Below are 13511 nucleotides of genomic sequence, written 5' to 3' on the forward strand. Positions count from 1 at the left end.
TGCCTAATTTTGTCTGCTCGAACAACCTTTTAAGAACAGAAATCCCAAATATTTTCACAATTCATTGCTTCTGGAATTTAGGAGGCGCCTTTGACATTCTCGTTTGGAGGCGCATCGCAAGCGACCATGCACCCATTGTTGGTCGGCAGCGCAACTAGAGTGACGTCACGTCAAGTACATTCGAGAGTTCAACGTGTTCAACGTTCTTTGTGTATATTGTTCTGCAAAACTGAAAACCCGATATTTTAAAAATAATGCATCCTTTATTCGTTGCCAAACAACAATTTTCTATCCACATGAGCGTTGTCGTGACCTCTTCAGTTGTCAGGCAACCATTGCAGCAGAACTCAGACCTACTGGCTGTTTGTACAGTTTGTAGCCAATTTACCTGCTGAATTTCATGTTCTTTTGTGGAATTATCTTCGGAAGCTTACCTTGTTTGGATGAAATGGCACAAAACCGCTCAAGGAAAAAAAAAAAAAAAAAACGTTCCCCGCGTGCGATTCGAACTTGCGGACTCCGGGCTAGCCCAACCTTATGGCCAGCCTAGTCGGACACTTCATCCACTACACTATCGACGTGAGAAGCGCGCGCGTGGCGAAAACTGCTGCATAAAAGCCTCTTCGCATTTGTAACCCAGAAGTGTGTCAGGTTTTCATAAATTCTAATCAACCCAGAGCTTTAACTGCCAACTTACTGTTGAACGCTTCTGCAGTAAGCCAAAGGGGAGCGTATACAATCAACGGAACAGCGTTGACAGCATTGTTTATTGCAGGAAACAGGAAAGCAATCATCGAACTGCGTGATGGTGGGACTCGGCGCTGTATCGCTGCTTCTCGCTAGTTATTTTTGCACTTGATGGGCTTGAAGTTCCTACTACTCGAAGTTCCTTCGATTAATGTGTTTATGTAATAAATTCTCATTTTAAGCTTACCTCGTCAGGTCAGAAGTTTCACGTTCGCGATACTCACGTTACAGGCAACGTGAGACAGACGTCGGCAAACTTGTGCAAGAATATCGGCTAGCAAAATGACAGTTTAGACTGGTGTGAAACAGTGTAAACAGTTTACGAATGCCCAGTTTAGACTAAACGGGGTTACTTCTGCCTGCGCCACTCGCCCGCATTGTTGACTGAAAGTTCGACCGTGTTGATCAGTCGTATCAGAGATCAGACATCTCCCGTTCAGTTGCAGGGCGAGTTTCATCGTGGCACCGATGTTGCAGCTTTATGTGACCCTTTGCAAGCCCGCTCTATGCCGACATATTGCAAAGACGAGGGAGAACTGTGATTGGCTTCTTACTGACTTACTGAAACGTCGCTTCCTGAGTTGAGGAGGAAAGCCTCGGTGAAACCGTAACTGCATTTGTTTTCCTATTTGCCAATATCGGGCAACGAAACGGGTATGCATTGTTTGTTTACTAAGGTTCCACAGTTATAAGTGCACACACAACACAATTTTTTTGAAAACCTCTTCACGACCCCTTTAAGGCGATTTTTGTAAGCTTGGTCCTTCCCACATTCTTTGTTGCCGTGAAGTCTACGCATAAAAAAATGCCATGTCAATGGAGCCCGATGGCAGTGAAGTGAGTGTAATCGTCAACAGTGTGCTGACAGTGATGTGGCCTCTGACAAGTGTGCCGTGAGATGGCATGCAAGCAACAAGCGTGAAGCGACGCTGCGTGTACCACGAGTCGGGAGGTGCCGGAAAGCACCTTCAACGCCAGCGGGCCAACCTGGAAGAGAGAAAGGCGAGGTTGCAGAGAGGCTTTATCGATTGGCATTTCAGCTTGAGCTGCAGTGTGGTAGTAAGACTGTGGTTCGATGGCGACCTGACCGCAGGCACCAAAGTCTCGCTGGGGAAGCTCCGTGTTCCGGACAATGGCTGGCGGATGTTTTGTTTTCCCGTTGTTGCTTTCGTTACACTTACTGGCCAAGGATTCACACGAAATATCATAGTGAACGGTAAGTGATTAAATGCGGTGCAATGAAAGATGTCAGTGGGCTGGAAGGTGTGGGCGGTGAAGGCTCTGTCCCCCGAAGGGGGTGGGCACTCCAGCACTGGCTTCCGCCTCACGTGCGGGTCAGGGCAGCCGGGGCTCCTGGCTGCAGAAGCCTAGCCCCGCAGCGTGCGAGGATGGGCTGGGTGACTGTGCCTCCCCCTCTCCCCCCGCAGTCCCCAATGCCTTTGGGACGCCCCTGTTCGACAGCAGAGACACGGTGCCCATCGTGATGGGCTGCCTGGCAGCGGGCCTCGCGCTGGTGGCGTGCTGCGCGGGCATAGTCCAGCTGCTCAGGTAGGGAGCCTCTGGGGCTGCATGCCCGGGCCCTCGGCTGGGGCTCAGTGCCGCATGCTGTGTGCTGCCTGCCCCAGGATCAAGCAGCGGTCGGGCCCCTTCCGCACTGGCGATCCTCAGGACCCGCGAGAGGTGCTCAGCCTGAACCAGATGCCCTACTCGGACATCATTCCCTTCCCAGCCTGCAATGGTACGTGCGGCTTCCGCGAGAGCTTCTTTGTCCCGGGCCGAGTTTTTCATTCGCTGCATTGGCCTACGGGCCACTTCTCTTCACAGGCGGATTGGATGATCTATTGTGGGCACCTAACGTCGAGGATACTTTGTGCATCGCTCTTGGTACCGTGATGCGGGCAGCATTAATGTCGAGTCAAGCTCGATACTGAATGCGCCACAGTCTGTGGTCTCCTTACATGCTTGGCTAGGGACGCTAACAGAACCTTGGCGACCACGCACAACCTCGCGTTGTTGCAGAGAACTAGCCTTTGCTAACCCACACGACTTCATTATGGCCTCAAGGGCGTTGTTTTCATCAGAAAACACCAAAGTTGTCCACATTTCCCACTGCACAGCTTCAGCAACGATGTAAAAGGGAAAACATCAGTGTGTGAACTAGCGTTTAAGTGGTGCGACCAAGCGGAACAAGAAGCACCAGTGAATCCCACAGTCGTGTCTCTTCGTAGCGGCTTTCATCCGGGAACGTATACAGTCTACGCTCGTTACAGCGGATCCGGGAACAACGGACTTTCGAATACAACAGACCATTTCGGTTGGTTTGTCTGGTCCCCATGCATTTTAAATGGAATCCGCTCCGCTCACAACGGACCCGGCTAGAGCAGACTATCGGCTACAACAGACTACATTTTAGGCGAAAATTGTTTCGACTGAACGTTTATAGTGGACTTCCACGATGCCGGCACCCGATGTGCTTTTTCCTTGTTTATTTTTGCAAAAAAACTGTTATGTCTGGCAACATTGCTGGCAGCCAGGTCATTGGCGCAGCCAAGCCAAGCCAGTGCCAGTGGCTTTTTTTTTGTGCGACTAGCGGCATGAGCGGCAGGGTAGCTGATTTCACTGTCGGATAAATTAAGTGTAAATAACGGTGTTGAACATGGGGAAAAATAGGCCAACATCGCCAGAAGTACAGGCCTGTTTAAGCAGACAGTCCGCTCTACCGCCAAGAACAAGGCCGCTGCCGATAAACGCGACTCCGGTGAGATTGAAAACAGGGCCATCGAATACTCGAAGTGGTGCACTCGGAACAACGTTTCTAGATTAGGTCAGTTTGCAAACTGCGCCTCGAGAGGCGGCACCATTTTGTCGCCATTCCGAGAGGTGGCGCTGGCGTTGCGTTGAGATCTAGTTTGGGGAGCGAGGCTCGCCTTGGCCATGTGTTTTCGCTGTGCTGTTGGCACTCGCCTGTTCGTCACGTCTGTATTAATGTATTAGTTCTGTGTTGTCATCGTGCATACATATTGTCACGAAGCCAAGGACGACGCAGTTGTTTGGAAAAGAAACAAGTTTATTGGAGCGAACTTGTGCTCCCCTAACAACTGAAAAGAATACAGAGGCGGCGAGGCAGCGGTCAACAAAGTGACGTACGTGCGTCGGCGAGCGTCGCAGAATCGAATGCCCCGGCGTCTGCTCTGCAGGCTTTTTATCTTTCGGCGCGCGTGGTTCTGGAACCATCGATTCGCATCGAGAACATTGTAGATGCAAGAAGATTATTCCGGGCTGTTCACGTAAATCGGAATGCTCTCCCTATCACAACAGATAACACATGCGGCACAGAAAGAAGGAATGGAACACGCGCTTCCCTTGGCACGGAGATAACACAGACCGGCGCAGCCGGGCGGTAAAAGCAAAACACAAATAAACAAACCCAATGTATGGTTCGCGGCATTACCCCCCCTCTAAGAGTGCATCGACCCGATGCTAACATAAGCGACAGTCCGAAAATAAAAATAAAAGTTCGTCATCGTCCGTAGAAAGGTTTTAAGCGAACCACGTGGACGACTTCGGGCCGCGTACGTCGTCGTGATGTGCCGGAGTCACCATCGGAGATCACTTCGTAGGTAAGTTGGCCAACACGTCGTAGAATCTTGTAGGGTCCGAAATACCGTCGCAGGAGCTTCTCACTGAGTCCGCGTCGTCGGATGGGAGTCCAAACCCACACACGGTCCCCTGGGCGGTACTCGGCGTCTCGGCGTCGGAGGTTGTAGCGGCCGGCATCCACCAGCTGCTGGTCCCTTATACGAACTCGAGCGAGCTGGCGGGCCTCCTCCGCACGTTGAAGGTATCCTTGGACGTCGGCGTTGAGGTCGTCGTCCTCTAGATGCGGAAGCATGGCGTCGAGCATCGTAGTCGGTCGTCTTCCGTAGACAAGCTGGAACGGTGTCATCTGCGTAGTTTCCTGCGTCGCTGTATTGTACGCAAACGTGACATACGGGAGGACTTCGTCCCAAGTCTTATGTTCAACGTCGACGTACATGGACAGCATATCCGCAATCGTCTTGTTCAGACGTTCCGTTAGTCCGTTCGTTTGGGGGTGGTACGCCGTCGTTCTTCGGTGATCCGTGTTGCTGTAGCGTAAGATTCCTTGCATCAGCTCCGCGGTAAAGGCCGTTCCGCGGTCCGTGATTAAGACTTCAGGGGCTCCATGTCGCAGCACAACTTGGTTTATAAAGAACTTGGCGACTTCTTGTGCAGTCCCCCGCGGAAGAGCGGCGGTCTCTGCGTAGCGCGTCATATAGTCTGTCGCTACGACAATCCACTTGTTCTGCGATCGTGACGTCGGGAACGGGCCTAGGAGGTCCATTCCAATCTGTTGAAAGGGCCTCGACGGGACGGTGATCGGTTGCAGAAGTCCGGCGGGTCTTGTCGGCGGCGTTTTTCGTCGCTGGCAGTCCCGGCAACTCCGAACGTAGTGGGTGACGTCGGATGTAAGGCGGGGCCAGAAGTACTTCGCCTTAATTTTTGCAATAGTGCGAGCTGTGCCGAGATGTCCGGAAGACGGGTCGTCGTGGGACGCTTCCAAAATTTCGTCACGAAGGTCTGCGGGGATGACAAGTAGATAATTCGTTCTTGTTCCGGGGCTGAAATTCTTCTTCACGAGGACGGAGTTTTTAAGGCTGAATGCTGGTAAGTTACGCTTGAACGCTCTAGGCACGGCGACGTTTCGTCCTTCGAGGTAGTCGATCATTACGCGCAAGTCGGGGTCGGCACGCTGCTGGGCGGCTAGGTCGCTCTCCGTAACAACCCCGAAGAACGCGCTGTCTCCATCGGAGTCTTGTGGTGGCGGGTCGACAGGGGCGCGGGACAGGCAGTCGGCGTCGGAGTGTTTCCTCCCGGATTTGTAAACGATTGTAACGTCGAACTCTTGCAGGCGCAGACTCCACCGCCCAAGACGGCCAGAGGGGTCCTTCAAATTGGCGAGCCAACACAGCGCATGATGGTCTGTTACAACCTTGAACGGTCTGCCATACACGTATGGGCGAAATTTTGAAATGGCCCATATAATAGCCAAGCACTCTTTTTCGGAGGCAGAGTAGTTTTTCTCCTCCTTCGACAGACCACGGCTGGCATAGGCGATTACGTTTTCGCACCCGCTTTGTTTTTGGACAAGGACGGCACCCAAGCCTATATCACTGGCGTCCGTGTGTATTTCCGTGTCGGCGTTTTCGTCGAAATGCGCGAGCACGGGCGGGCTTTGCAGATGTTTTTGCAGCTCGCAGAATGCCTTTTCTTGGTCGTCTTCCCAGCTGAAAGGGGTGCTGTCTTTCGTCAAGCGCGTGAGCGGCTCTGCAATGCGTGCGAAGTTTGCGACGAAGCGCCGGTAGTATGCGCACAGTCCAAGAAACCTGCGCACGCCCTTCTTATCTTTCGGCCTTGGGAAGTTCGCTATGGCTGAAGTTTTCAACGGGTCAGGCAGGACTCCCGCGGCGTTGACGACATGGCCCAAAAACTTCAGTTCCTCGTACGCGAAGCGGCACTTTTCAGGCTTCAGCGTTAACCCCGACGTACGGATGGCCTCGAGTACAGACTGCAACCTTGCGAGGTGTTCGTCGAAAGTCCTAGAGAATACCACAACGTCGTCGAGGTATACGAGGCAGGTGTGCCACTTCAGGCCAGCTAGCACAGTGTCCATGACTCTTTGGAACGTTGCTGGTGCCGTGCATAGCCCAAACGGCATCACTTTGAACTCGTATAGGCCATCCGGGGTTATGAATGCAGTCTTCTCTCGATCTCTCTCGTCCACTTCAATTTGCCAGTAGCCTGTCTTCAGATCCATCGATGAGAAGTACCTCGCATGGCAGAGGTGGTCGAGGGCGTCGTCGATTCGGGGCAGGGGGTACACGTCCTTTTTGGTGATCTTGTTCAATCGCCGGTAGTCAACGCAGAACCTCAGTGTGCCGTCTTTTTTCTTCACGAGTACGACCGGCGCAGCCCACGGACTTTTTGATGGCTGTATAATGTCGCCGTTGAGCATGTCGTCGACTTGAGTCCGGATGGCTTCACGCTCGTGGGAAGAGACGCGGTACGGTGACTGTCGGGTAGGTCGTGCTCCATCCTCGGTTATTATCCGGTGCTTCGCCAGAGGTGTTTGACGTAACTTTGAGTTCGACGAAAAACACTCGCTGTAGCGACGCAGCAAAGCCAATAACTTGTTCCTTTCATCTTGCGGTAGCGCCGGATTCACGTCGAAGGGGTGCGGAAGCTTGGTGGTATCGTCGGGTACGCGTTCAAAGTCGGCGACTGCTAACACGTCGCTTGCTTGTTGCATTTCTTCGACGAACGCAATTGCAGCGCCCTTGTTTAAATGCTGGTACTCCTCGGTGAAATTGGTGACCAAAACGTGGGCTTTGCGCTGCTTAAACCGTGCAATGCCTCTTGCGACAGACACACCGCGGTCAAGAAGCAGCCTTTGGTCACTCTCCACGATAGCGTCGACGTCGGGAGCAGCACCTTCACAGTGGACGGTGATCATCAAGCTTGCGCGGGGTGGCAGGGTGACGTGATCATCGGCGATCCTTACAGCTGCACGGTGTTCGGGGTTCGATTCCGGCGTCATGGAGTGGTCGCAGGAAAAAGTTATCGACTTCGTCTGCAGATCGATTATTGCGCCGTTGTCCGTCAAAAAGTCCATTCCGAGAATTACGTCGCGGGAGCAGTTGGGCAAAACGACGAACACCGCAGGGTACGTCGTGCCGTCTATGGTGACGCGCGATGTGCACGTTCCACTTGGCGTCACGAGGTGGCCTCCTGCTGTGCGTATGTACGGACCGTCCCATCTGGTCATAACTTTCTTCAGCTTAGACGCAAATGGTCCGCTCATTACGGAGTAGTCGGCTCCCGTGTCTACGAGGGCGACTACATCAAAACCGTCGATGGACACCTTGACGTCGGATGCCGCCTTCCTCGAGTTCCGGGTGCGTCGGGGCGTCGCATCTCGGCTTGTGCGTGTTGACGGTCGGGCACTGTGCGTCGTCGTTGTCCACGTCTTCTCAGCGGACGTCTCGGTCAGGTCGGGTAAGCGTCGCGGCGTATAGCTGTCGTCGTGTTCGGGAGTCTCATCAGGGTTAGGTCGGGTCGTCGGGATGAGGGCATGTCGTGAATCACTGTCTTCGGCGCGTCCTTGCGTCGTTGGAGGGTTTCCGGTTTTTCGCCGTAGAGCAACTTCACCTCCAGAAGTTGCTGCTTTTAGTTTCCCCCGCGTGGGCTGGGGGACCTTCCACGGGCGAAGTCAGCGTTGCTACGGCGGTTCGGCGATTGGTATGGGTAGGGCGACGGCGAACGGTTGAAACCTGCTGGTCGACGGCTGGTGTTGGACAGGTACTCTTCGATCTCCGATGGGCGCTGGCCAGTTCGGGGGCGGGGTGCGTCGACGGAGAACCCTCGCAAACCGAGCCTCCTGTAGGGGCAGCGACGGTAGACGTGGTCGGCCTCTCCGCAGTGGTAGCACAGCGGACGATTGTCTGACGTTCGCCACACGTCGGTCTTCCTTGGGGCAGGGGGTTGCGCCGCAGGTGGTCGGGCCGGCGAGAGGGGACGACGGTACGGAGCCTCGTGACGATAGGGTGCAGGTGGGCGAGGGCGATGTACAGCAGCTGCGTAGGTCATGGCTTGCGGCTCGCGAGGTGCTACTGGCGTCGTTGAAGTTCCCAGCGCTTGCTGCACTTCTTCTCTAATGACGTCGGTAAGAGAAGCGACTTGTGGTTGCGGCGGCGTCGGGAGCAGTTTCCGCAGCTCCTCCCTCACTATTTCGCGGATAGTCTCGCGTAGGCTGTCGGCCGGGATCCGCGTGCTGCCAAAGTCGTTCGCATTGGCCGCGCCAACAAAGTTGCGGTCATACTGCTTAGCACGCATCTCGAGGGCTTTCTCAATGGTGCTGGCTTCGGTAACGAATTCGGCGACGGTTTTGGGCGGATTTCGGACAAGTCCGGCAAACAGTTCCTCCTTCACTCCGCGCATTAAGAACCGCAACTTCTTTTCTTCCGTCATTTCGGGATCCGCGCGGCGAAATAGCTGCTTCATCTCCTCAACGAAGATCAAGACGCCTTCATTGGGGTGTTGCGTGCGCGTTTCCAACAAAAGGGCGGCTCTTTCTTTCCGCACGACGGTAGTGAAGGTCTTAGTGAACTCGCTTTTGAACTGAGCCCAGTTTGTCAAGGAGCTCTCGTGGTTCTCGAACCAAGTGCGAGCCGAATCTTCCAAGTAAAAGAAAACATGCCGGAACGTTTCTGCGTCGTCCCACCTGTTGAATTTCCGGACGCGCTCCAGTTTCTCCAACCATTCTTCTGGGTCTTCTGCGGGGGCTCCTCGGAATGATGGCGGTTCCCGTGGCTGCTGCAGAACGACAGGAGGATTGGCTTGGTTGAGCATGGTGCTGGTTGCGACGTCTTTCTTCTTCGTCTTCTCCGGTAGTAGACCGAACTCGGGTGGTAAATCTTGCACGCGGAGGCTGGCTCTTGTTGGACTGGCTTGGCGGCTTCCAGAGGTTGTAGTGGGCATGAAGGGTGCGTACCCCGCACCTCCACCAGATGTCACGAAGCCAAGGACGACGCAGTTGTTTGGAAAAGAAACAAGTTTATTGGAGCGAACTTGTGCTCCCCTAACAACTGAAAAGAATACAGAGGCGGCGAGGCAGCGGTCAACAAAGTGACGTACGTGCGTCGGCGAGCGTCGCAGAATCGAATGCCCCGGCGTCTGCTCTGCAGGCTTTTTATCTTTCGGCGCGCGTGGTTCTGGAACCATCGATTCGCATCGAGAACATTGTAGATGCAAGAAGATTATTCCGGGCTGTTCACGTAAATCGGAATGCTCTCCCTATCACAACAGATAACACATGCGGCACAGAAAGAAGGAATGGAACACGCGCTTCCCTTGGCACGGAGATAACACAGACCGGCGCAGCCGGGCGGTAAAAGCAAAACACAAATAAACAAACCCAATGTATGGTTCGCGGCAATATTTTAGTGGATCTCTGAAGTGTCGGTGCGGTTTGTTGACGTGCTGCGCGCCGGGCTGGCGTTCGGGGAGCGGCCAAGTCCGTGCAGCGGCATTTCTTCAAAGCGCCGAAGGGTCCTGACGGATTGAAGGCGTGGGAAAGCGCGATTCCATGGAAAAACTTCAAGGTTACGCCATAAACATACGTTTGTGACATTCATTGTGAGTCTTCAGACATCAACTGTTACGAAGACGCCGTGAATGGTCAAACTGTAAGGATACCGTAAGGCAGGTGGACTCTGAGGTGCCCCGTATTTTCCCTGACATACCTGAGCATCTGTCGCCACCAAAGACGTCAAAGTGATGCCGAAAACCACCCAAATGGATGACAGTGGTTCCCACTTATGTTGCGTCCTGCCAAAATGATGGGTCTTTGCGCGAGGAAACTGGCGTAAGTGGCGCGAGTGGTGTAGAAAGCGCCGATGTCAGCACGTACGTTGGGAACTGAGCTGTGGTTTGCAGTTATGCAGGAATTCAGCAAATGTCCGACATTTCAATCGTAGAATGTGAAGGCTTCGCCTAGGTTATCTTCTACAAGCTCGAAGATTCTGGGTGCAATTGTGCTGATTGAGAAGGGTGCAGTAGTCGGTCAAAACTTGTCGGTTGAAGTTAATTCAAGAGGTTTGCTTGTCCCACCGTGTAGCTACAGCGATAAAAATGGGAATATTCACCCTCAGCTGACCAGGCAGAAGAATGTAGCAACACTTATTCGCTACATTGTTGCCTTAAAGATCAGCCCTTGGAACAAATGTTAACTGTTTCCAGACATTTCATCCGCAACAACTGCCGTGAAAGGGCATGCAGTGTGTGTGGCACAACATATTCACGGTGCTGTCAGATCAGATCCCTACCCGGCGCGGTGGCCAAGGCGCCGTGCTGTGGGCGCAAGGACTCGGGTTCGATTCCCGGCCACGGCGGCTGCTATTCTGATAGAGGCGGAAAGCGAAAACACCCGTGTGTTCGAGATTTCAGCACATGTCAAAGATCCCCTACGTGGTCAAAATTAATCCGGAGCCCTCCACTACGGCACGCCTCATCGCCTGTGAAGCGTCAGTGCGTTAAACCTCTTATAAATCAATCTGACTAGTCAAAACTGAGAAGTGTTGCCTATCTGTAGATTGCAAAAAGAAACGAGGAGGAAAAATCAACGCAGAAGACAGCATAAGCGATGGCTCAGCGGAAAAACTACCAGGCTAAACGCTTTAAAAAATCGGCATATAAGGGCTACAAGAAGATAAATGAAGGCTAAACGCTTTAAAAAATTGGCATATCAGGGCTACAAGAAGATAAATGGAGGCTAAACGCTTTAAAAAAATTGGCATATCAGGATTACAAGAAGATGAATGAAAGTTTCTGTCAGATTTACGAAGATTTACGATTTACGAACAACAATCAGAATCAGATTTACGAACCAACAAAAAAGAATAGCAGTACGACAAACATTCTCATCCGAGAAAAACCGTTTATTTCTTTTAAGAAACCACATTTATACCTGTCAGAGAAATAAAAAAAAAACATTGGTTTAATAATTGGTTCAATTTTCTTTGTTAATAGCGAAGCTGTTTAACAAATCGTAATTTTTCGTGTCCGCAGTTAAAATACCAAGAATTTGCTGAGCGCGGGAACGTGAGTGCGCACGTCCGCACTTGGTTTCCAATCGGCTCACTTGATCAGTTTTGTTGGGGTTGTAAATATGTTCTTGTGAAAACGTACCTACTGCATTTGCTTCCACAGCATAAATAGAAATGTCGAGGCGTCTTTTCTTGATTCCAAGTAGATGGCTGACTATTGTAGGCTTTCCCGCAGTTTCAAAAGTGTAAGACGGGTTCGGGTATGCTTCAAACATTATTGAGCTATAAGGGATCCCGTACTGGGGAAAAATAAATGGAAAAATAAATAAATGGAATGGGAAGCAGCTGAAGACAAGCGGACTGTGCAGTGTTTGCCTTGCCTTTTTTTTCTTAAGTACAGCTTGTTTCTCGTTATAATGTCGATAAAAACGTAAAGCTCTTGTCACTAAAGCGTAAGAGTAGAGCGAAGTTGGATTTCGCATGTCAAAGAAGAACATTAACGGTGTGCGGTGGTCATTCACCGGCGCCTTTCCAAGCAAGGAGTAGCAGACGACGCGCCGAGACCGATCTCAACGCTACCTCAGCGCCACCGCCTGGTCGGCGGCAGCACCGGCCCGCGCTGCGGTGCTTGGAAGGCCACGCTCTTTGCCAACTGACCTTATCTAAAAATGTTGACTCGGAGGAGAGTCTGCCCTCGTCAGTTTTTTTATGTAATAAAAAACTCGGGTTCAGTAAAGTTCGGCTTTTATTATTACCACGCATGCATCGTTCCCATTCAGTTCGGTGAAAAAGGTAAGAAATGCCTCAAGTAGGGGGGTTGTTCCCAATCTATTGTGTGCAATCTGCCGGTAACCATGCGCAGTCCAACTGGTCTAACTTTCGATTTTACAGCTGATCGTCATCACATTATTTCATTACAGCTGTTTCAATGACCAGACTAAAATCGCTAAAAATGTGGAAGCTGCCTTGAGGGAACGTCAGGCAGCAATCCCATTTGTTTGACGAACGGTTTCGGGAAAACCTGCCACGTCGTAAGGGGATTTAAAAGAGCCTAGCTAATGTCGATGGCCCCAACTGATGTTTTATAGCTGGTTAATAATTGCGCCTAGTTATATTCTTGCTTTATTTGCTCAGCTTACCATGTGTCTTTACACTCTTGACCGCATGCGCTAGGCCTTCTCCAAGTGCTGGGGCTAAGCTTTGGAAACGGTGTTTACGCGATTCTTCGCCCTCGCGCAAACACTGTGCAGAGGTGTTTCAGGCGTTTAGAAAGACCAAAGTGTATGTACTATTCATATGTAATGTCGATCAACGTACCCACTTTAGGGCTCATCCCCCGCGGTCGGATACTGCATACTTCGGCTACAGCGGACGTTTTTTTCCGGATTCAGAGGGTCCATTGTAACGGGCGTAGGCTGTAGTCTAGTTCTAGGACAATGTGAGTGCTGTGCGAGAAAGTGGGTGGTAAACTGTTGCTACTTAATTTGCTTTCCCTAATATCTATTCTAGTTGCCTAGATTTGTCTTAAAAATTGCACTATTTTTATTGGAAAAAATGAATATTTTAAAAAGCAAAAATTATATTTTGTTTTTGTGGTCACTTTTACTACAGAACTTTTTTGCACTTCACTAGTAATTCAGCTGTTCGAACCAGTCTGAAAATTGGTTCGGTAGATGATTTAGTCAAACGAGAACGAAATGAATTTACAGTAAAACCTCCTTACAAGAGACACCTGGTTACAAGAGACATTTGAATGAAACCGGTTTGGTCCGTTTTCCTATGCTCGCCATGTTAGCAAGATTGCTTACAAGAGACCTTGGTTGCAAGGGACACGTTTCCTGGGTCCCTCGAGTGTCTCTTGTGACGAGGCTCTACTGTGCCTGAGCCGTGACCAAACGGGTGTTTCTTTCGGTTTCACACGCTGCCAAAAGCAAGTAGTGAGGATGTTCGAAATGCAGTGCAGACCGCTTATGGCGCATGTCGCAGGAGCCACGAAAATCCGCACTGTAAGCGATGCTGCACTATAAACAAAGCATGTGCATACCTAACCATATCGCAAGCAACTTTCAATCATTCTTTGTTTATCATAACTCAAACGAACGCTATTTAAAAAGAGAATTACAGTGTTTATTTCGTATTTTC

At 51.4% G+C, this 13511-nt stretch overlaps 1 protein-coding gene across 1 annotated transcript in view; it reads left to right on the forward strand.

Annotated features, from left to right (window-relative positions):
• Positions 1-13511, forward strand: part of LOC144156327 (uncharacterized) — a 45773-nt gene that overhangs the window by 19382 nt on the left and 12880 nt on the right. The window contains exons 4-5 of the mRNA XM_077688299.1: positions 2175-2295; positions 2373-2485. Of these exons, the coding sequence (XP_077544425.1) occupies positions 2175-2295; positions 2373-2485 (234 nt within the window). The remainder of the gene's footprint in view (positions 1-2174; positions 2296-2372; positions 2486-13511) is intronic.

This window comes from Haemaphysalis longicornis, unplaced genomic scaffold (genome assembly GCF_048455015.1).
Source record: "Haemaphysalis longicornis isolate Haplotype H1 unplaced genomic scaffold, Haemaphysalis longicornis Haplotype H1 scaffold_1, whole genome shotgun sequence".
Taxonomy (NCBI): Eukaryota; Metazoa; Arthropoda; class Arachnida; order Ixodida; family Ixodidae; genus Haemaphysalis; species Haemaphysalis longicornis.